At 26.6% G+C, this 25,679-nt stretch overlaps 1 protein-coding gene across 1 annotated transcript; it reads left to right on the forward strand.

Moving 5' to 3' along the window:
* Nucleotides 1-306: 306 nt before the first annotated feature.
* On the forward strand, nucleotides 307-6,541 carry LOC126895114 (peroxisome biogenesis factor 10-like). The gene is made up of 8 exons (XM_050666621.1): nucleotides 307-435; nucleotides 2,413-2,523; nucleotides 2,617-2,780; nucleotides 3,693-3,759; nucleotides 4,684-4,753; nucleotides 5,500-5,597; nucleotides 5,984-6,182; nucleotides 6,237-6,541. The coding sequence occupies exons 1-8, from the start codon at nucleotides 307-309 to the stop codon at nucleotides 6,341-6,343; spliced, it is 945 nt and encodes a 314-aa protein (XP_050522578.1). The 3' UTR covers nucleotides 6,344-6,541.
* Nucleotides 6,542-25,679: the final 19,138 nt, after the last annotated feature.

Consider the following 25,679-nt stretch of genomic DNA (forward strand, 5'->3'; position numbering starts at 1 on the left):
TTGTCTCTACCGTGACTGATCTCAACAGACCCTTTGCGTATCACTTGGACGTGGGTAATGCGGGACGAGATTCCCCTGATGGTTACTTACAAAAGCACCGTTTTATTTGTCACATACACATATGCGGGCGAGGGACCCACTTGGGACATAACGCAACACTCGTATATGGGCGATAAGACCACAACTCGCACAAGTGGGTCAAGGGGGTCGCTAGGATGACTGTTGTCCCGGCGATGGTCGATAACGTTTTCGACTGTAGCGGTAACCTCGAATTCACAACGGCAGTGTAGACGGACGCTAACGGTGATGGTGGCTGCTGAGAGTGACGGCAATGGCGTTGGCGTTAACTGTAATGGACGACAATCGGCACAAGCGGTGATGACCAGTGAACCAAGACTGCGGCGACGTTGGTGGCTCGAACAAATGACGGCAGCGGTATTGAACGATGGTCGGCAACTGGACAGTGGCTGCTCAAGTCTTCTGTTTGTGCATTAATAATATTATGCTCTCTCGTGTCTGCTTCAATGTGGTGGAATGAATTCTATTCTATTTCTGTTTCTTTCCGTGTTTAGTCGGTGTCGACCGAACAGAGAACTCGGCGGCCACATTATAGTCCGTTACACTGAACATCACAAGTGTGAAATTCGTTCGGTACTTAATTTTACTTTTATGAAGTGTCCAACCTCAATCGTAATTCACAGACACTGGGATTCGTGTATGGCAAAGGCGTGAAGTTAATGTGGGCCTATGAATTATAAGAAGATAACAGAAGAGTGGGTGTTCATAATGATCAAAAAAGTGGGGGGCATTCACTTTGACTGGCCAAAGGATTACGAAAGTTGACATTATTTTTAGTGACGCTTAACTTGATACGATCATTAGGAAAGTGTAATGAAAATCATGTGAAAAAAAAGCATAGAACGGATTTGATACCGCGACCTAAGGCAAAACAAACTTACTGCTAACAAGTCGGTAATGCAACGAAAGAATATTATAGAGAGAATTTGTTCAATAACGGCAACATTTTTGGAAATACTTTCCTGTAAATTATTACCAGATATTACTTAAAAAAACCCAGCACAGTGGGATTGCGGCACAGTGGTGACGTAGCATAGTTTGATCAAGTGTAATGATATCTGACAGTGATTAAAATCACTATAAATAAAAACGCTTCGATGCAAATCTTTAGATAGTGTTTAATTTTAAAAAATTTGGTGCATTATTCCAAAAGCTACATGATCTGCTAGTTCCTTATTAATATCCTAATTAAGATAAAGTATGTCGAATGAAAAAGGGATTATTAAAAATTATTATTTCTCATAAAAAAATTGTGTTGATTCATACACTTTTCAATAAGTTATAGCATTATAAAGTTAAAAATGTAAAATACAAAATCGAGAATTTTCACACAAAAATAGCATTTGGTAGCCAATTTCACCGTGAAGACCAAATAAAGTCCGAAATTTTTTTTCCCCATAATAAAGTATATTATATTAGCTTTACTTTAAGATATATATAAAAGTGTCAGTATTTTCGGAACACTTTCAAAAGCTAAGTTGAAAAAGTACATTTTTGTAAAAAAGTTGTCATATATGCAGATTTATAAAAAAATATACCAAATGATAGTTAAAGACATCATACATCCATAAAAAAAATAATTATATTGATCCATACNTATAAAGTATATTATATTAGCTTTACTTTAAGATATATATAAAAGTGTCAGTATTTTCGGAACACTTTCAAAAGCTAAGTCGAAAAAGTACATTTTTGTAAAAAAGTTGTCATATTGAATCCCCTCCTGTATGCAGATTTATAAAAAAATATACCAAATGATAGTTAAAGACATCATACATCCATAAAAAAAATAATTATATTGATCCATACATCTTTCAAAAAATTATAGCATTATAACCAGTTATTTATTTGTTTAACATTATTATTTTCTATAAGCTTTTATAAAATTGTTCTATTTTGTATTAACAGTACGTAATTAACATGTGCTACCATAGTTTCGAATGTTTTTAATTCAATACAAATACTTTCATTACTTTTAAGTCTACTTTAAAGTGTATTTATATGATAGATTTGAAACTGAATACCATAAATCTTAAAAGAGATAAAAAATACAATGAGCTTAAAAAGAAGTAACAGTAATTCTGACATAACTGGTAATGCAACATTACAGTGCTTGGCTAGTGGCATTAACTATCCTATTGGAGAGACAGGTAGATTTTTTCTTTAGGAAATATACTCAATTTAAGTGTTCAGATGAACTTTTTAAAAATACATATATTTTTATATGAAAATAATATCTATATTAATTTTAGGCCATCTTAACTTTGTTTTATATTTTACAATATACTTTATTTTTCTTTAAAATGGTTAAATTGATATATTATAACTCTTCAGTTTGTTATTGGACGTTCTCTTGCCTGTTCACTTGTAATTGAAGAAAAATCTATAGCACGACGACATTGTTTTATAAATAAATCCAATGGCCAATATTTTATTTCTCACAATGTAAGGCTTAAAATTGTTATTGAATATTTATATTAATTTAGCTATCAAAGAGAATAATTAATTCTAAGTTGATCAACAATATCTGTACCACAGGGAACAGGTAATGAAACTTATGTAAATTGTGTGCAAATTCCTAATAACCAAAATGATTATCAAGTTTTAAATCATGGAGATGTTATTTCCTTTGCAGATGGGAGTGGAAGTTATAAATATCTGTACAGATTTGTTTTACAAACAAATACAGATAAAAAATTGAAGTAAGATTATTCTTAAGACATCGTGTGTGTAAGTGATTTGTAGAATATGGATAAACAATACACTAATATAATCAAATCTATTATTCATTTTATTAAACGCCATCAAATAAATTGATTAATATAAACACTATATCTAAATCAAAATTATCTGAAAAATATTATTTGAATTCATTCTTTTAATATATGTCAGTTATTTTCATTATAAACTTTCTAATCGCTTAATATGATAATTACAAAGAGTATGAACAATATTTGTTTATAAAACTTTAAGTATAGATTTTACATTTAATATTGTTAAAAACTGAAAAAAATTATTCTTTTTTAAATTTTAACTTTTAAACTATGTGACACGACTTACGCAGCAAAAACATGATAACATATTCATATGTCATTTGCTTATACGACACATCTCTAATCCGAATCGCGAATCGAGAACCGCAAAAGAATCAAAACTATACTGAATGTTCGATTCAATAGACTCAAAATATCTTTTAAATCGCAAACGGGTCTTCTAGTTGACCTGATTCGAATGAATCGGATTACTTAGGTGAACCATAATTCCCATCTCTATCTGCACCATTTGCGGCGGGTCGTCGTCATTTGTTGGACTTTGCGCCATAGCGTATAACACGCGGTGTTGGTCAGTCAAATACTCATAGTATGGCGACGGCTGATAAATGTGGCACGAGTCGCGGGGCATCGTGTGTAACGAAGCGACGCGGGCCGTATCAAATATGCTCACAAAAAATATTTAAAAAAACTTGCATTCATGGTAAAATGCTTTTTTGCAAAATTCAGAATTATGCTTAAAATATTTCATTCATATATACCATATTCTTTTAAAATTACTCTGCTATTTGTGTTTAATTTTTATAAAGTTAGATGTTTAAATTAATTGCATTTATTTTTCAGACGAAATAATGAAGTATATGGTGAAGAATATGAATCTAGTAAAAGTCAATCTTATGTTGACAATATTGTAAGTTTTAATTCTGTGGATGATCTTTTTTTTTACAATTCATTTCTTTAAATGAATACAAAAATTATATATTTATTTTTAATTTTTACTTATGATACGACCCTATTTGGGTACATATCTCATATGCCTGTTAACAGTAACCCAACATTTTAATTAGTACATATCCCATTAGAAAAAACTTATTTAAGTATAATGGAATCAAATAATAATGTTTATTAATAATAAAATAAAATAAAATAATAATCTATGGATTCAAGATATGTTGAAAATGTCCATCAGAGAGATGACAATGTGCTATAAACATCATGAGAATTATAATTTTTTAAATCACAATTAAATAATAATAATAAGTTCAAATAATATTAATTAGATGTTAAACATTCATATGGTAGGTCTCAACTGCTTGTTGCACTACATTTTCACATACAGTTTTCTGTAAGAATGTGTAAAATTGTCAGCGGGTTCCTGTAATCTATCTGTAATAAGCATGAATGCTGACCAAGCTGTTAAATGTTGTTAACTGAACCAAGATTTGTGCACAAAATGTGACCGTATCACTTATTTAAATCCAATTTTTTAATTATTAGTTGACTTATTTTAGCTGAAAAGTGAAAAAGCATTAATGAAGCGTTTTCTAATAGCTAAATTAGATAATTTTAATGAAATAATTAATCAAGAATCAAAAAAAGTTAAAAAATTGAAAAAAAACAGTTCTAAAAGTAAATATATTTTAAGTAAAAATAACTTAACCTCTGGTTAATACATATTATATTATTTTCACACAATAAGAATTTTTTTTATTAACATTTACTATAATTAAAAAAATATATATAGAATGTATTAGTTTTTAAATTAGTTCTAAAATCATGTTTTATTAACCTATATTTTTGTATTAAATCATATTAAAAAAATTTTTGTCCGTAGCATAAACTCACCAATAATGAATTAACAAAAAAGAATTTAGATTACCAAAATACTTTAAAAATTCAACAAGGTGATTATATAAGTATATATATTTTATTAACTTACTTTATTTAATTTTACACTTGTTTAAGCAAAGTCACATGATATTCTTAGTATATAACATGAAATATACTGTGTCTTAATCTGGAATTATTTATATGTATAAAATATATAAGTGAATAACCTATGAACTCCATTTATTTATTTTTTGGATGGAGTTCACATAATGGGGTATAAATGAATTTTGGGCTTATTTATTACTATTGTATTAAATTGAACATTAGAAACATTGGTAACAATATCATGTCCATACATTTTTGTTTATAAAACATTACATTTTTTTATATTATAACAATTATAATTCAAATCTCTAAGAAAAATATAATTTATAATGCATTGTCATGTGTGGTCTTAATTGGTTCTTATAAATATTTTAGAAACATCTTCATCACGTATTAAAAATAAATAAATCTTATTCCTTTTATTAAATATTTTGATGAGAAAAAATATTAATTAAAAAATAAAACAACTATGGATTTAAGAAATTTTTGAAATAATTAATATATCTTATTTTTCCTAAACTTTCAATTGTATTAAGGCTAATGTTAAATTAGATTAAAAAGAGGTATTTATCAAATTATTATCATTTTTAATTCTATTTTCTAGATAAAATTTTTAAGTTAAACTTTGTTAAGTCATTTAATAGCTTCAACATACTTTAATTATTATCTTTTTTTTTTTGAGAAGTTAATTTTTTTGTTTGAATTTTTTTTCTAGATCAAATATCAAAGATTGAAGAAACAATCAACGAAAAAGTTTATAGTGTTCTAGAAAGTGATTTTCAATGTTCAATTTGTAATGAATTAATGGTTAAGGTATTATTTTTACATTTAAATCCATTAATAGTGGAAATATAACACGTCATCATGTTAAAAGTTTTTTATCCAAAATTTAAATAAGTTTTTTAAATTTTGTTTTTGATAAATTTGCTTCTAAGAGACTAAAAAAAAATCACATACTTCATAATTATACCAACAAAATTATTTTATTTTAGAATTTGAGTTTGAAGTTTAAATAAAACATATTTTATCTCAAAATGTTAGTTCAAGAAAACTTGAATTTTACGCATCCATAAATTAGATTGAAAAAATGATTTTAAATATCTCATTATCATTGGGAAATAAATATAATTTAGTCATAAATTGTGAAAATGAATATTTTATATAAAATTTAATATGAAAATTTGTTTTTTTTTTTTTAGGCGTGTACAATTAATTGCAGCCATACATTTTGTGAAATTTGTTTAAATACTTGGTTTAAAAATAGTCAAGTGTGTCCTCTTTGTCGAACTTTAGTTCAAACCAAAGCTCTTTGTCTATCTCTGGATAACTTTATTACTAATATTTGTAATCTTCTTGGGAATGCAATAAAAGAACATCGGGAAAAAGTACAACAAGAAAGTAAGTATATTTGAACATTTATTAACTTATATTTATTGTTATAACTATTTTTAGAATTGACAGTTAATGTCCCACGAGTAGAGTATACATCACAAACTGCTAGAAGAGGTGGTAGAAGAAGAGGTACAACTCAACGTCGAAATACACAACCTGCACAATAAGAAATATGTTCAATAAGAAATAGTGCAAAGAATTCATGAAGTTATGTTTTGATAAATACCTGAATTTTTGACTAATGTAATACATTTTAAACTTTCCAAAAGAAAAATTAATTTTTACTCTTTCATATTTTTAGAAAAATGAACAAAATATAATTAAATAATTATAATTATTCATATGAATTTTGTAAATAATTTTAGTTTGTTTTTGTACAACTTAGTTTAATAAATTCATACTACATATGTAATATTTAAACTTTGAATTTAAATTTGTTAAATTTTATATAAAATTAAAATAATTTACCTTATTGTTAAAAATAAAATATTTTCTATACATTATCTCACCTATTGTATTTTAAATTGTAATTAATTGATACCAAGCAAAATGATAGGTACTTTTTTAACAACTATGAGCACAATCACATATTATTTAATGTTTTTAATACAAATATAAATAAGCATAAGTATTGTAATTATATTTTACATGAACTCTATTAAATAATAAAATAAAACCTTGGGAGCTAGAGCTATTGGTTGGTACATAAGGATTTTGTTCGCCACCGGGTTCCTACTAAAGCAGTTAGCCCATATGACTAATAATAAAAAATAACTATAAATTTCATTGATAGATTTCTAACCATAAAAAAAAGAAAGATTACCATTCATCTAATTAATATGTTTTTTTCTGTATGATATGATTTTCAAATGTATAAATTCATATTTATATTCAATCGGACGTCCGCAAAATACAAATGTAATGACATTAAACAATAAAATAATTTTACATACAATGAGAAGATATACTCCAAGTCAATCCACGGATTCAACGATTCGACGCACAGTTGGGCAATGAGGTTCAAAAGTTGGCATTACATCATGGAGCAAAAAAATATATTCCTAAAATTAATATTATTTTTATTTTTGTCCATCAGATATATAAAAAGTCATTTACATAATATTAACAAAGGTATTTACTATATACTAAAATCCTAGCCCCTCATTATAGCTTCACCTGGAACAGATTTTACGTTTTTTCTGTTTTAAAATTCCGATTTTTTTTTACTGCAGTCTCCATACAATCTCATATCCGCTATGTTGTATTTCATTCTGCTAATATATAATTTTGTCAAGAAGTTCCATAAATTCTTGAAATTACATGAATTTGATTATAGGAATGATTCTTAGGAAGGCGTACTTTTAATATAACTATTCGAATAATTTTTATACAACCGAATAGTTTATTTTTAGCATAAACTATCAAATAGTTTTAAAAACTATTCGAATATATTGTGTAACTATCGAATATTTTTTGAATGACTATCGAATAGTTCGATAGTTTTTATTCAATATTTCGACATTTTCAAAAATTAAGTTGAAAAAGTTAGTTTTTGTAAAAAGTTATTGAAGTTTTAATAAAAAAATGACGAAATTTACCAATTTTTAAATTTGTAATTTTTTTGGATATTTCTCCAATTTTCGGAGAACGAAGGAATTTTTTCAATTTTTAAGGATAATGTCTTCAACTAGATATGATTTATGATCTTTTGACGTATTGTTGAAAGAAATCGGTCCAGTGAGAGCTGAGAAAAAGTGGCAAAACACATAAAAAAAAACACATCATGGTAAAATTAATACCTTCTCAGCTTCGCATCGAAGCTAAAATCTAATAAAAAAACGTTATGTTAAATGTTAAAATACACGAGAAATACTATCAATTATTTTACTTTAGATCCTAATGATATGTTTAAGAATGATTAGTAAAAATTGAACATGTTTAAATTATTGGATAATTCTTGAAAATTCAGGATGAAAAAAATAATAATTTTTTATTTGGTTGATAGTTGCACAATAACAAAAAAATGTAGAAACATAATTGTTATTTTAAGAGTAAAAATAATAACTTTCGAAAATAATTTTAGAGAAGATTAAATAAAAAGATTATAAGTAAAAAACTATGTATAGGTAATTAATGGGGGTAAATTTCAAAGGTCAACGGGATGGTATGATTATTTTTATACAATTAAATAGTTCAATATTATGCTGAGCCTTGAATAAAATTGTAAAATTTTTCCTCTATATAAAAATGAAAAATCTTCAATCATTTTTGAAAAAATATTTATTTTAAAATATAACTTTGAATCAAATTTTTTTTTTTTTTTTTTAATAAAATATTCTCTTTATTTGTGTATTTACAGTCTATACAATGCGTACATTAAGTAAAGTTACTAAATTAATGGATTACATGAATAGGATGAATGAGTAGTTTACATTAGAACCCACCCAATGAAAGATAAGTATTTACATTGTTAGTTAAAATAATATAAATTAAAGATTTAAAAATTTTTTTTTTTATTCATCTCTTTAGTTGCTTGGTAATAGGTCTCTATACCAGGTGCATTTAAGACGTCGCGTTGGGTTGTTCGGAAGTATTTTGGTCCTAAGTTGGGCTATTTGAAGAAGAACAGTGTTGAAGATTCACTTACAGTTTTAATATTTAGTTCACCGTGAAGTTGATTATTAGTTACGAACCAAAGAGCTCTATTAATAACGTAAAGACATATTGATTGAAATGCTTGTATAATTTTTGTATTTGATGGTTTAAGTTGATTGGTCAAATCAACTTAAAAATTTCCAATGGTAACCCCAATTTTCTTTTATACCATAAAATTTATTCAATTGAAAAAAAATGTTTTTACATTATTTGATTTATAACGAGTTTTAACTATTTAGTGTTTAGGAGCGTTAGAAAAATAAAGTACTTAAAGCAACCATTCCACTCTATGTATTGTTAGTTGAATATTCACTAAATATTGCTGATACATGTATCATAAATTATCTTAATGTGATTTTTATGATTAAAAAATCATTAGATAAAATTGTGACAAAATGATTACCACTTGTTTTGTAATTAATCATTCAAATACCACAGTTTCTTTGAGTAAAAATATAAAACAAATTTAAAATAAGAGCACAAAACAATTCTATCATTTATTCTAAATAACTATTTTTGTTTTATTACATACTTTAACTTCAAGGAATTTTGAATTAAATTTCTGCAGTTTTAATTTTTTTATAATTAGTTTAGTAACCAAATGAGTTTTACTATTGGCTATAAAAATCTGTTTGTTACTTATATCACCATGTAAACCGATAACATTGAATAAATACACAAAGGCTAATTAATACTTTGATTTTCGCCAGAAAAGTTTTGTGAACGTTCAGGAAAGCAAGATAATTTATTTTATATCACCAAAATCATATAAATTGAAAACTTCCATTAGAAATGGACACATACAGAAAAGTAAAAGTAGTAATCCTCTTCGAATTAAATTAATAATAGTCTTTTATTTATTATTTTTTTTTTATTAATCGTATCCAACATTCTATCGTGTAGAATATCATGTCATCTGATAAAATCACTATATTTTCTTTTCTTGATTTAATATTGAAAGGCATCAGACAGGAGTATAGAGAAAACGCATTTGGAAACTGTGAACTTAATGATGATAAGTTTATATCAGTCGAAGTCTGGACTAAAAAAATCAGAAATCACAGTCTAAAAATTATGGTCCAAAATTAGATTTGCGAACTTTAAGGATCTTAGTCAGTCATGAACTTAAATATTTATCTAATGCTAAAAATGAGAATTCAATTGCATTCAGTTCTGGTGATCAGTTCGATAAAATTAACAAAGTTCATGATTGGGTCAAATCTGTAAGTAAAATTTAAAAATAAGTTGTACATAATTTCATAGAAATTTTTTTATTGATTTTTAGTTTGTGGAAATACATACATTTTCTGTTTTGAAAACTCCTGTCTTGCTATTAGATGGTGGTGATAACTTAGGTTTGAACACAACTTATTCCAGCTCATATAGACAAACAGAGGAATGCCATCCAGGGAAAGTACCTTTATATGCCTTTGAACAGTTAACTTCTCCAGGACTCTGTGAGAAATATTTGTACATTTTAAACATACTGTAATAGTATTTTTAAAAATCAATGTAATTTTGACGTAGAGTTAAAAATAACACTATTGAGTTATTTATTTTTTTCTGAACTCATAAAAAAAAAGAATAAAATTTTCACTGAATATTATTTTTTTTTAAACTAGTATTATACATTACATGAATAAAATACTCCTAAATTTAAACACGGTTAAAATTATTTATGTGAAATTCGTAATAAATAAATATTATTAGTTTCTATAGTGTTAGAATGTTTAAAAAATGGAAAAAATATAACTTCAATGCCTGCAATCAATGGAATCACTAATTTGCTATTAAAAGATCAGCAAGGATATTTAGGCAATGAGACAATTTTGGAAAAGACTAGATCTAGTCCATACGATATATACCAAAAATTTCCTTTTAAAGAAATGGCAGTTGCTGTGTTCAAAAGAATACCATCTCCAAGACTCAGTAAGTAAAATTGAAAGTTTTCCATCTTTTTTTTAATTGTTTACATTGTATCGATAAGACAGGACTTATTAAATTACTTTAGTCTTTAATTTTTGCTTGATTGGATACCACACTATTTAATTGAGTTATGTTAAAAGGCTAACGTTTCTTTTTAATCTGTTAAATTTTTACATCAATGTATTCAAAATTTCAGGAGAACTTATAAAAAAGTTTGACGAGTTTTTCTACATTAAAAGTCTAAAATTTTCAACGAATGTTGTACACAATAGTGTGTTAAAAAAACCATTCGGTTTTGAAAAACAATATGACAAGGAGAAAACACTTTTAAATGTGCAATCTTATCAAAAGGACAACTTACAGACCGTAATTAATGATAGTAACATAATTAACAAACTTAATTCGTTCATGAAAACCGATCAAAGTATTTCATACAATGAGATAATTTTTTAAAAGACTAGATCTAGTCCATTACGATATATACCGAAAATTTCCTTTTAAAGAAATTTCGGTTTCTGTGTTCAAAAGAACACCATCTCCAAGACTCAGTTAGTAAAAATATTATGTTTTAGTTTTTAACAAGTTTAAATTTGACTAGATTTCTAACAATGATAGTTTTTTTTTTAATGAATAAATTATTATACTAAAATACGGACATTTTTTTAATAAATTTCCAATAATTTTAGGTAAACTTATTGAAAAGTTTGACAATTTCTATGTTGAAAGTCTAAATTTGCGTTTGAATACTACACACAACAGCACAAAAATAAAACATTTTAAAATCAGTTTGAAGAAATAATTTTAATAAAATCGTATAGTCATTATAAAGTGGATGTGTCATTAACGAGAGCAACATTTATAACAAGCCCAATTTAATTTTTAAATTTACCATGATTTTGTAAAAGACTAAATCTAGTCCTATAGAAAAAAATTTACAAATTAATTAATAAACAGTATGAAATAATTTTAATTTTAATAATGTCTGTATATTAAGAAAGTAAGAAAGTTATATGCTCCTACCATCATATAAAATATAGAACTATTACAAAAACACTACTTCTTAAATTAGATAATACAAATTTTAACAAGTAATTTGTTCAATTATGTAGCTTCATTAATATAAATATTTTTGGATATTTTTTTATGAGTTGACAAAAAAAAAAAATACTGTTTATCTATCACTAAAAAAATAATAAATCATATTAAAGAAAGAAGAGGTACACACATTGAGATATTAATCTGTTATACACAAATGGTTGACTGAGGAAAAAATTTAGTTCGAAGTATTTTTGTTAAATATTACATTGATATATCATCAGTTTTTTAACATCAGTGCAATTATTAAAAATTGATATTTTTTAAATACACTCACAATAAGAATGTAATTTTCATTGAAATTGGTACCCCCTAAATATTAATAATTAAATAGATTCTATTATACTAATATTTCCATAAGTTCTTAATTTAAATATCTTCATTTCGGTAGCATATACAAAAAGTTGACAAACTGCTGTTCTTAACAATTCAAAAAAATATGTTTTCAAGATTGAAAATTAAATTGATTAATTAAGATGTGGATTAATCAATTATATTCTATTAAACATATCTGACACAACCTACGAAAATTAAATGTAAACTTTGTATTCATTGATTATTAGGGCTATTACAAAGAAACATATGAAATATTTTAATTTTGCAATGACTAGGTTCAAAAAATTTCTAATTAATACTATACTATTTTATTTAATGTGGATTTGGTCCCGCTCAATATTCTCCCTATTTTCTTAAAAAACTGCTGATTTTTTTTGTTGGATAGAGAATGGCACTCTTTAACATTGGATACCTTTCGTGTCACCCGTGACAGTCATGACCAGTTCAAACGTGTCCGGCAATCTTCTCTTAAACAGTGAGCGTCTGTCGTTTTTTTTATGTCTTGTTTTTATTACGATTTATCTTTCACTTTGTATACACTCTTTTCGCGTCTCTAATAATCCCAAATCGTTCGATTATTAAATCATTTGTATTTTTTGTTCCCTTTTAACGTTTACATAACTATCTATTGTTGATTTCTACTTAATTGAATCGATCAATCATTGCCACTCACGTTGGTCATTTCAACTCTCATTAGATTAAGTTAACAATTTTATTTTCTATTGTCATATTTTATTAAATTATTTGATTAGTTAATTTTAGTACCTTAATTACCCCCTCCCACTTTACTTTTAAGTCCGTTTGTTAACTTTTATTCAATATAATGTAATTTTATTTAGTAAGATTGTTTGAACGCAGCGCCCGGTGGTATTCACGCGGGTTCGTTAACGTTCGTGGTTTTGCTTTGTCTTAAATTTTTAGCTATGTCGAGGATAAAGAATAAGGTGAGTGGACTGTATGTTTGAATGTAGAATGAATTTCACAAGATATAATTATAACAATTAAATGTATTATACAAGAAATATAAAATCTTATACACACCAATGTGGATTGGGGGGACACTAAATACTAATGCCACTAAGGCGATGATATAAACAAATAATAAATTATACAAGTGAGTCTTAGAAAGATAAATGAACAAGTATTATACTTATCTGCTAAATGAAACGGCTGATGATAATGTTGAATATTGAAAGGATCAATTGAAGTCGAATGCATGTAGCTGACCAAAGTGTACAATATGCTGTTAACGGTATTGTGATGTATCTCAGAAAATATTTAGACTCAACGGCGATAAACTGAGCGCACAGAGTACGACAATCGCAAAGGTGATATTTCCTTTTTACAATAAAACGAATACAAAACTACTGGCTCACAAACGCCATAGAGCTTATAGCAGAAGAAGCGTTAAGATGGCGGCGACAATAGTAACACAGAGAGAAAACCGACAACTCGATGTAACACAACGATAACATGAATAATCAAAAACACATTTTCTTGACAGCATGTTCGATCGATGTGTACCTAACAAAGATAGATAGTAATACTTGTAAACTTTTTTATGTTACATATCAGTCCAAACGGGAACTCGCAATTAAAATAAGATATATAAATGCACATTTATTTATTACAAAATATTAAAAAATAAAATTAAACGATTAATCTACATTGCCCAAGTGGTGCCAATAAGGTACACTCTCGATTTTTCACTAATTGTCTATTGTTTTATTTTTCTCTAACAAGTTCAATATTATTCTAATCCTCGCAAATTTTATCGCCAACTAAATTAATTTCACGTATGCACTGCTCCACAGAGCAAGTTTCTTTTTATTCCTTTCTTAAAATCTTACTCTGTTAATATATAGAATTTTCAACGATGTGCGCAACTAATTGCGCTATTCAAAGTTTCATTAGCAAAATTTTAATAAAAAATTTAATTACATAAAATAGTTATTGTGTTACATTTTTTTTTTAATTGTTTATCAATCAATAGTTATTAGTTAATTACAGGTAAGAGAAAAGTTGTATGTAAACCGCATACGGTTTTTCTACAGGTCAAAAAAATGTGTGTAATTTGTGTTCCAGTTTTTTCTATGGGTAAAAATAGGTGTGCAAAATCTACGTATGAGTTTTTTTTTTCTGCTAGTTCGGTAAATAGCGCAGAATGTTTTTACCCAATCTATAGAAAAACTGTAACGCACATTTTTTATCTTACAGAAAAATCGGGGAGCAGTTGACAAATAAAAAAGTAAATTGAGCGCAGTTTACAATCGCTAAAATTCCTTCGTTCTCCGAAAATCGGAGAAATATCCAAAAAAATTACAAATTTAAAAATTGCTAATTTTCGAAATTTTTTCAATTTTTTTTACTAAAAACTGCTGTAACTTTTTCAAAAATGAACATATCAATATAATTTTTTTTTATATAGATGCTTGATGTCTTTACCTATCATTTGGTATATTTTTTTTGTAAATCTGACACTTAACCTGCCCACAGGGGGGGATTTAAAATGACAACTTTTTCACAAAAAATTTACTTTTTCAACATAACTTTTGAAAATGTTCCGGAAGGTCTGACACTTTTATATATATCTTAAATTAAAGCTAATGTAATATACTTTAATTTGAAAAAAAAAAATTTGACCTCTGGACTTGTCTTCACGGCGAAAATGGCTACCGAATGCTATTTTCGTGTGAAAATTCTCGATTTTATTATTTATATTATATTTAACTTTATAATGCTATAACTTATTGAAAAGTTTATGGATCCACACAATTTTTTTATGAGAAATAATATTTTTTAATAAACCCTTTTTCATTCGACATACTTTATCTTAATCGAGATATTAATAAGGAACCAGCAGATCAAGTAGCTTTTGGAATAAAACACCAATTTTTTTTTAATTAAGCACTATCTAAAGATTTGCATCGAAGCGTTTATTTTTGATAGTGATTTTAATCACTGTCAGATATCATTATACTTGATCTAACTATACCACGTCACAACTGTGCTGCGACCCCCCTGTGCTGGGTTTTTTTTTTTTAGGTTTTATCAACGGAGAAGGCTGCAATCACTCCAGCAGTAGAGGACCTTTTTTTTTTGGCGCCGCCGGAGATCGCGTGTCATTTCAAAAATATTTAATATTTTATTTCAAAAATTTTACTGTGTATTCTCAAAACATGTATAAATATACCCTCAAAATTTTAAATAGATGGATTCACTAGTTTTTTTTTTTTTTAATTCCCAAAAATGGCCTTTTTTTAGGTTGTCANCCTAGTTTTTTTTTTTTTAATTACCAAAAATGGCCTTTTTTTAGGTTGTCACACTAGGTGTGCCTCTTAAAACAAAGTTTTTTTTTTAAAAATGAACAAATCAATATAATTTTTTTTTATAAATACCTTAGGAGTTTACCTATATTTTGATATATTTTTGTGAATATTTGACCCCTTATTAGCCCACAGGAAGGGTTTCAAAATGGCAACTTTTTCACAAAAAATTAACTTAACTTTTGAAAATATTCCGGAAAGACTGACATTTTTATATATACTTTAAATTAAAGCTTATATTTTATATTTTTTAACATTATGTTGCTATAACTTTTTAAAAAATGTATGANAATATACTTTAATTTGAAAACAAAAATTGACCTCTGGACTTGTTTTCATGATAAAAATGATTACCGTATGCAAAAATATATTATTTTTGTGAAAAATTTCTTGATATTATATTTTATATTTTTTAACATTATGTTGCTATAACTTTTTAAAAAATGTATGAATCAATTCTATTCTTTATTGATAAATACTTTATATATACTTCTTTCATTCGACATAATTTTTTTTAAATCAAACCATTTCCCTTTATATAGAGGTTGTTTCAAACCTTTAAAAAAGGTCATGATGCAAAACTTAAAAAAAAATAGTTTGTTATTTATAAATAAATTTACTGTCCTACAAGGAATTTTCATCCGAGACCAAAATATACTTTTCTACGCCCATTTTTGCGCCGATTTCAAATCTGCAATTAGAGTATCGCATATGGCCTAAATAATAAAAAACCCTTATAATTAATATAACAATTATTTATGTTTGATTAATATATTACGTATGAATAACCAATAAATATATTTTAATTAAAAATATGTAGAAAAAGTTTTACTGTCAATATGCATTTTTTAGTTTTGAACCACCCCTGAATAAAGGGAAATGGGACCATTTCAAAAAAAAAAGTATTTTGGATGGAAGGTAGGAGATACTGACTCTAAAAAGTTCATTTAAATTTTTAGTACACTAATAAATATTTTTTAGCATACCAGCATTCAAAAATAAGATTTTTTAATTTTCTAAAAAAAACCCTAGGCCTAATAATGTAGTTGTATATTCAGGCGTCTCAATATAGTACCTATTCAGAGTTTCATTAGCAAAATTTTCAAATAGGCCACTATAATTATTTAATTAGAATGTTAGTTATGCTGATACTCATAAGTTCCTAATACTAAATTTTTTAATTTTATCTAAGACTTTATACTGTCAAACTTATGATATTTTTAAGTTTACAACTAATTTTAGTTTCTAGAATTTAGTGGAACAAGATTTAAAATTTATCTCAGCATATATTTGATATCTAACTAATTTAAGGTAAACTTCAGTAATTTATTCAGAATTTTTATAAAGTACATAATTGCTCCTATATAACTGTTGTTCAGGGGTAATTTTGAAGGTGAAATATTTTTAATAAGGAAATGGCTGCATTGTCACGGCCTGTCGAATCTAACCATTTAGTCATTTAGTAATTATATATGCTGTATTAGACCAACGAAATTTGAAATCCTTATGAAGTATAAGAGATGGATAAAAAAGTACTTAATAATTGATAAAGCAAGAAATATATAAAAAAAAAAAGAATTTACTTAGTATAATTACTATTTTAAGAAAATTGTGTGTACTAAATAGTAAAATTTATTAAATTTAGTAGGTTAGGCACTATTGACTTTATCCGCAGACATATCTATAGTTTGTTGATTTAGTAATTCATTGGCAAATGTGGAATTTGTTGAGTTATTAAACATATTAAATAAACGTTTAAATAAATTGCTATAAATAATTATCTCTTTGTTAAGTAATCTAATGTACTCTTATACATACAAGTAGAGTAACGATACTAAAAATTTATATGTGCACATGTATATGACATTTTTGTTAAAAACATAAAGACTTATATAAATATATAAAACTGTCATCATAAAATGTTGCTATAATTCAAATAACAAAATATAAATATAATTATGATAAAAAATCGGAATGGGCTGTATATGATGAGAACCTGATATTGTGGTTCTATCGGGTCGTATGGTTCGAGGGTTTAGAACAACATATACAAGTAGATATAAAAATAATAGAAGCAGTACCTCTAATTGAGTTGTAATAAATTTTCGTCTGGTTAGTTTCTAATGTACTGCCTAAAAGGCAACGAAAACAGCGGAGCCAACTGGGCAATGAGACGGCAGAACCAGTCCACGAATACCATATAACATAATTATGTATAATATTTTAACCAACCAGTCAAAATTATCACTTTAAGATATTGATTTAACAAATGATCTATTGCTTCATCGTTCTCTACTCAGATTTATTAATTCTAAATAATTGGGATGACATAAATTTACTTACATTTTTTTTCGCAACAATGAATTGTAAATCAAAGACAATCCTTCTGATATACAGAGGTATCAAATTCGTAAGTCGTCACAAAATAATAATTCAAAACAAATTCTTTTCGTATGTGTGTAAGCAGGACGCATAAAAAGATAGCCGACAACAACACGGGGTCGTGGCTAACAATTGATTTCTTAATTGAATTCGGCAAAAGCGAACTGGTGTCTGAAAGGATTTCAGTGTTTTTTATAGTGTGTGTGATAGTACTCCCAGGGTGGACCGGACTCACTGTGAGATCACCCAAGTGGTGTCCGGCAACGGCTGCTTTAACGAGTACTTGCACCGTATTCGTAAAGCAGCCGCGCCGACGTGCGACCACTGCTCTGCACACCCTCTTCCGATGCGAGGCGTGGGCCCTCTTTAAAAGGAGGCCCCCCTCTTTGGAGTCCCGACTAGGGTCTATGTTCCGAGTCGCGTCCATGGTGGACCTGATGTTGGTTAGCCGGGAAGAGTGGTTGCTCGTCCAGGCGTTCGCTGAATCGGTCTTGAAAAAGAAGGAGGAAGCGGAACGCCTGAGACAGAGACAGCCATGCCGCCCGGCACAGGAGGACCTGAGGCGCTGGTTTAGACCGGTGCCTTAGGTTCTTATTTTTGTGTTATGTTTTTTGTCTTGTGAGTTATTTTGCTAGCCCTTCCTAATGGTTCCCACTCTGGGATCCGGTTAACGAAAGGGGCCCCACACCACGTAGCGAATCAGCTCTTGATTAATTTCAAGCCGATTCACAACGTGGTGGTGTGAGTTATAGACGGCTTGGGCAGCCCTGAAGTATTGCCTAACGGCAGTTCCAGGGCGGCCCCAAATAATGAAGGTCGTGTAAAAAAAAAAAGATAGTACTCCCAATCCAGGGATATTATTGTCAGCGCTTTTAGTGATCTTTTTAGTTTATTGTATCTAATTTTACATTACATAATTATTATATTGAGATAGGATCAGTGCTCGAATTGGCCAAAAATAAGTAGGGGAGCTTAACTTAACAATTTGAAAACTGCGTCCCTAGCATTTTGAAGACCTTTTTTTTTTTTACTCATTACTTTATTTAGTATTTATTAATAAATCATATTTCATTATCACACTAATATTTTAAAAAAAAAAAAGGTGGTATTTTCCACCGTCCTCCCGTCCCAATAAAAAAAAGTAGTTAGGGTGCGCAAAAAAATTTAAAAAAAAGTAGAGGAACTACGTCCCCCTTCGCAACCCCCCAATTCGAGCACTGGATAGGATATTAAACAATGGATAGATTACATATGTATAAATAATAAGAAATTGTGTTGACTAGTGTACATGTTATGTCAGATAAGTTATTTGTTTATTTACAAGTAATATAAAATACAGATTATAAATTTTTCATTGATAACTATCAATTATAATACATTATAATGCAATATACGTATATGCCAAGCAATTGGCCATATACGACAATGTTGACTAAAAATGAAATTTTTTCTATTGAAAATATAGTAATTGTAAAATTTCATAGTAACTAAGTATAAAATTATATCAAGTGTAAGTGTCTCAAATATTATAGAATTTATATAGTATTCAAAATATTAATGTGATAAAAGTCCTTTTATAGATTCTACTTTAACTCTGTGCTATATATATTTTTATAACCGAGAAGTTAAAGTTATATATATAAATAGAAATTATACATAAGTGGTATATTTATAAAAAACAAGTGGACATAATGATCAAACCCTACCCGTTAACAGTTGGTAGCCTAGACAAAAACAGAAGCATTTTTATATTAAACAAATTCCGTATAAATAATTATACTCTCAATAGAATACCACGTCATACAACTTCAATTAAATATATTTGTACTAGATTTATATTCTTATTACTTTATTTTATGAGTGCAAATAATTTATATTGCTTTTAGTATTTTTTTTTACATTTTAACTCGCAAGCGAAAAAAACTCATAAACAATAGTAAAAACCTAAATGGGTGTTAATTTAAATATTTCATCGCAATATTTAAACATGTCATTTTTACGTTAACACCTTCTTTTCATTTGTACCTTATAACAATAAGTCATAAAGTTTCTTAAATAAATAAGACTACACATTAGTAGTAAGAACCAATTTATATATTATGAATTTCGATTGTACTTTCAAATCATTAATTTTTTTATCAGAAAAACTATAATTAAATTCTATAATTTTGCGCATTTAAACCTTAACAGTAATCGTTCTTTTATAACGTTATAAATTAACAATGTATAGATATAGAAAGGATATATTTTTAAACTTAATGATTCAAATTTATTGACTTTATAAAAATGTTTGAATATAAAAGTAATAAGTTCATTAAAATTATCAGCATAGATATTAATATAAGGTAAATTATAAATATCTATTATAATCTTGGTAAATTTTTTTTAATCTAACATACTTTTTTTCCCCTTTATACAGGGGTGGTTTAAAACATAAAAATTCATATAGAAAGTAGAACTTTTTCAACTTATTTTTAATTCAAATATATTTATTGATTATTCATACGTAACCTAATAATCAAACATAAATAATAGTTACATTGATTATAAAGATTTTGTTATTATATTTTGGCAATATACGAAACTCTAATTGCAGATTTGAAATCGGTGCAGAAATGAGTTATAAAAGCATATTTTGGTCTCTGATGAAAATTCCTTGTGAGCTAGTAAATTTATTTATAAATAACAAACAATTTTTTCAATTTTTAAGGGTAATGTCTTAACTAGATACGATTTGTGATCTTTTGACGTATTGTTGAAAGAAATCGGTCCTGTGAGAGCTGAGAAAAAGTGGCAACAGACATAAAAAAAAAAAAATTAAACACATCATGGTAAAATTAATACCTTCTCAGCTTCGCATCGAAGCTAACAATTTTTTAAATATTGCATCAAGACCTTCAACTTTTATATACGTTTGCCATAAAAGTAATATCTATTTATTGCTATATTATACTTGTAAATCATAAAACTTGTAATTAGAATATAAATAAGGAAATAGGAGATAATGTTCCTTTTGGAATAATAGACCAATTTTTTTTAAATTAAACACTATCTTCAGATTTGCGTTGAAATGTTTTTCTATATATCTAAGAAAAATCTACTTTTATATAATAATGAGTCACGCATTAAAGATTTTTTTAAGAATAAATTTTTCTTATAAATTGTGTTTTCATGTTAAATTGAATTTGTATCTTTTAACGAATTTATTTCACCATCGGATCTTTTAATTTTTTAGCCTTTTTTTTATTTAATGCAATGTGATATAATAACAATTGCTCAAGGATAAATGTCTAATTGCATTTTTCTATAAAAAACAGGTCATTGATGTCATCCATTTTCGACACAAGTTTTTTAATTAGTGATATAAAATAAAATTAAAATAAAGTAACTAAAATTGTCGAATTCTTAGATAAAGATGTCGTTAATTAAAATACAAAATTACCTATCTCATATTTTACCAAAATAAGTAACAGTGTTTTATTTGTAATTATACGAGCAAAGTCTAAAATGCCTAGAAATTAGTTATTAATTGGTTATTATAAAGTTGACAATGTTGAAATTGTGGTTTTCATAGATATAGTTTGTAAAATTATTTTATGGGAGCTATAGTCTCATATTTTATTTCATAAATTTGGATTAAAAAAATTACGGGAAAATAAACTAACACTAATTTAATAATAATTCCATTATTATATTAAATATGACGGTGGAATATCAGATAACGGTAGTAAGAATTATCAATTAAAACTTTATTATGTGACAGCATGAATCAATGACGACTTTTTCCAAACAACAAATTATCAATAGAAAATAGGTCAAAATTGCTAAATTTTAATAGGCAGTAATAAAAAAATCGTTCATTGGATAAATAAGGTTGTAAGAACTAATATGTTTCAAATATTTTTTTTCTATTATATCAACTAACTTAAAATACCGGTTTCCACTAAAGAAAATAAAAGTTTTTGACTCTGAAAGGATGAAAAAAATAATTATTTAATTACAAATTATTGAAGAATTTTTGAATCAAACAATTTTGTTCTTTTACAATAATTAAAAATGTTCAAATGTATGCAAAATTATTAGTGTTCTCTTTTCAATTGAGCACCCTGTACGTTTCAATTAGTGAATTTATTTTATAAGTATTTTGAGTCATACGGCGTTATAGGTGTTAAAATGTGATTAATTGTAATAATGAATATCGTGTAAACATATGCTTTTTATAACTGTTTATTCTTGAGAAATACAATATTATATTCGAAGTAAATTCGTCATTGTTTGCATAATTTCTATTTATGATATAATTTTATTAAATTTATTAGTTTTGCACATTTATCATTATTTTCTGTCAGAATCAAAATTAAATTATGATTGATATTATTAAAACAATTTATATTGGAGTTTTATTTTATTAAAAACTATTATTAAATTATGATATCATCTAAAAAGAGGTGTTAAAAAGAATAAATTCTAAAAGTTTTTAAAATTTTATTAAACTTAAAATTAATTAATGGCTATTAAAAAAAAATAATAAAAATTACTTCTTCCGAAACTAAGTAATAACTAATATAATATGAATGAAGTGAATATTGTGCATGGGCAATTTTTTACAAATGATGAATAAATTCTTCTTTTATTATCTATTGTTCATTTCGGTTTTTATTTTAATTCAGATATTTTTTACTTTTATATTTTGGATTAGGATATGTTTCCAAAAGATATTCTTACCTTCAAATACGCATCAAAGCATTTTTCGACAGTGATTTTAAATACTGTCAGAAATCAATCAATACTAATCTAAAAAAATGCTTCAATTCCACTACGCTGATCCCCGACTGTACTTAATTTTTTTGTATTTTTTTATTTTTATATCAAGTAAAACTCTTGATTTACTGTTAAATTGTTCACTTAACTTAATTTTTATTTAAGTGTCGCTGATATACAGGGGCAAATATTTCGATTATAGAGGTGGGGGTTGAATATATAACTTCCATTTATTTTATTAATAAAAAAAAATTAATTACATTATAACTACAGTGTATTTTATAATTAATAACGTTAAATGGTACAACAAATTTATTTTTGTATGTTCTAGAGCTGTAATTTTTGAAACTTTTGTTATTAGTTAAAAATAGGAATACATCAAATGGTCCCTCAAGATGATTTTTATTGGTATACTTTTCATTAAGAATTATCCTTTGGTGGGTGCTATTTACCCATTCTCCTCGACTTTAAGAACACAAGTTTCAACAACTTAAAATCATACCTAAGATTTTTTGTATTTCCATGAATTCGTTATAGATTTACGACACGACAATATTATCATATCGAGCACCGATAAAAACGGAAACATAAAAAAAATAGGTACGCGTTTTATTTATACACCTCAACTTTAAGTAGCTGTAACACGTTCAAAATAAAAGCCCAATTTTTTTTTAATTAAATATATCTGATGATAAAAAAAAAATTAGGTTTGCCATTGAAAAATCAATATTGATACGGATTTAAGGTATAAGGGTCGGTAGCAGAAAATTAAATTTTTCGTAGCTTAACAAAGAACAATTATTGTTTAAGTTTTATAAGATAAAAACAAAATTACTATTACTAATACAAATATACTAATACTAAATTAAATTACACAACGCTCTACTTTTATTGCCAATTCATTTAACATACATGTTTGTAGATTCCCCATAATAATCCACAATTGTTCAAGTTTATGATTTTTGTCAGGAGGATACATAAATTCATTACTTATAACTGCTGGATCTCCGATATTATAGAATAATGACCAATCATAATTACTAGTCAGTTCATTATATGATTCAATAGTTGTACTATTATCTTCGAACCATACTCCAAATAGTGGGGCTATGAAATTAAAATATTTTAAGCAAAATTGATGTGGTGCATTATTTTGAGAAAATAAAGTGTCTTTAAATTTCAAAGAGTGCATTGGATTATAGTATTTATCCATAAATTCTTCAAGCTTATCTGTAACGCCTTGTAAAATTTCTACTAATATCCAACGTTGACTTGGTTTTCTTTCTTTAAAAACAATCAACAACCCATAATAGGCCATTAAAAATAAATACTTTAAAAATCTAGCCTTCACCAATATATCATAATTTTCTTTGGTTAAACTTTTGTATTCTATTTGAAGTATTTTGCCGTTATTAATATTAAGCTTAATGTAATCATTTTTGATGTATTGCCAGAAGTTATCGAAAAATGCATTGGCTTCTTGTGACGTATAACTATACACTATAACTGTAACAACAACGCGCCATAAAATTCTCATTTTAAATTTTATTCTTGTACTTATTTGAACACTTTAAAAATTTTAAATTTATTATAATAATGAAATTAATTTAAACGTAACGCGTTTTATAGAACACTTTCAATGATTTACAAAAAGATTCATACATAAATTACATAATCGAAAAATAAAAATTCATGTGTTTTTTTATTTGGACAAATCTCTTATGCAAACAATAATAAATAACTCGGTAAATGTCAAGCAAAATTAATAAAATTATGTATTATTACACTTAAATTTAAACATATTAAAAAAAAAAACTATTTAAAAATATTAAAATTTCTCATTTTCAAAGATATAATTTCAATTTTGTTTTTTGATTCAAAATATGTTCAATAATAATTTTTTAGTGTATCTATCGATAATTTTTATTGCCGTCTATAGAAATCATAATACAACGTGGCCTCCCCCGTTAGCTTAACCCAAAAAACGAGTGCGTTCCCCGTTCTGACCGCTGAAAGTATTCGTATCGATAACTGATAGTTCTTTAATATGATAAACTATAATGTATTTTTTTTTTTTGTGTCTGTTACTACTTTTTCTCAGCTCTCACCCAACTGATTTCACTCAACGATATCTAAAGGATCACATATTGTATCTAATCAAAGAGTTAGGAATTATTAATTTTTAATTAATTTTGGAGATTAGGAAATCTCCAAAAAGAAAAAAATTACCAACGTAATAATTGCTAATTTTTGACATTTTTTCAATTTTTAAGGGTAATGTCTTCAACTAGATACGATTTGTGATCTTTTGACGTATTGTTGAAAGAAATCGGTCCAGTGAGAGCTGAGAAAAAGTGGCAACAGACATAAAAAAAAAAAAATTAAACACATCATGGTAAAATTAATACCTTCTCAGCTTCGCATCGAAGCTAACAATTTTTTAAATATTGCATCAAGACCTTCAACTTTTATATACGTTTGCCATAAAAGTAATATCTATTTATTGCTATATTATACTTGTAAATCATAAAACTTGTAATTAGAATATAAATAAGGAAATAGGAGATAATGTTCCTTTTGGAATAATCGACCAATTTTTTTTAAATTAAACACTATCTTCAGATTTGCGTTGAAATGTTTTTCTATATATCTAAGAAAAATCTACTTTTATATAATAATGAGTCACGCATTAAAGATTTTTTTAAGAATAAATTTTTCTTATAAATTGTGTTTTCATGTTAAATTGAATTTGTATCTTTTAACGAATTTATTTCACCATCGGATCTTTTAATTTTTTAGCCTTTTTTTTATTTAATGCAATGTGATATAATAACAATTGCTCAAGGATAAATGTCTAATTGCATTTTTCTATAAAAAACAGGTCATTGATGTCATCCATTTTCGACACAAGTTTTTTAATTAGTGATATAAAATAAAATTAAAATAAAGTAACTAAAATTGTCGAATTCTTAGATAAAGATGTCGTTAATTAAAATACAAAATTACCTATCTCATATTTTAC

Source organism: Daktulosphaira vitifoliae, unplaced genomic scaffold (assembly GCF_025091365.1).
Source record: "Daktulosphaira vitifoliae isolate Bord-2020 unplaced genomic scaffold, ASM2509136v1 Scaffold_1, whole genome shotgun sequence".
Classification (NCBI taxonomy): Eukaryota; Metazoa; Arthropoda; class Insecta; order Hemiptera; family Phylloxeridae; genus Daktulosphaira; species Daktulosphaira vitifoliae.

Bases quoted from the DNA above. Each gene is read 5' to 3' on its own strand.
- LOC126895114 (XM_050666621.1), top strand. From the start codon at position 307: ATGGTGGCTGCTGAGAGTGACGGCAATGGCGTTGGCGTTAACTGTAAT. The intron at 3,760-4,683 runs GTAAGTTTTAAT...TTTTGTCCGTAG, and splicing joins AATCTTATGTTGACAATATT to CATAAACTCACCAATAATGA. The intron at 4,754-5,499 runs GTGATTATATAA...TTTTTTTTCTAG, and splicing joins TACTTTAAAAATTCAACAAG to ATCAAATATCAAAGATTGAA.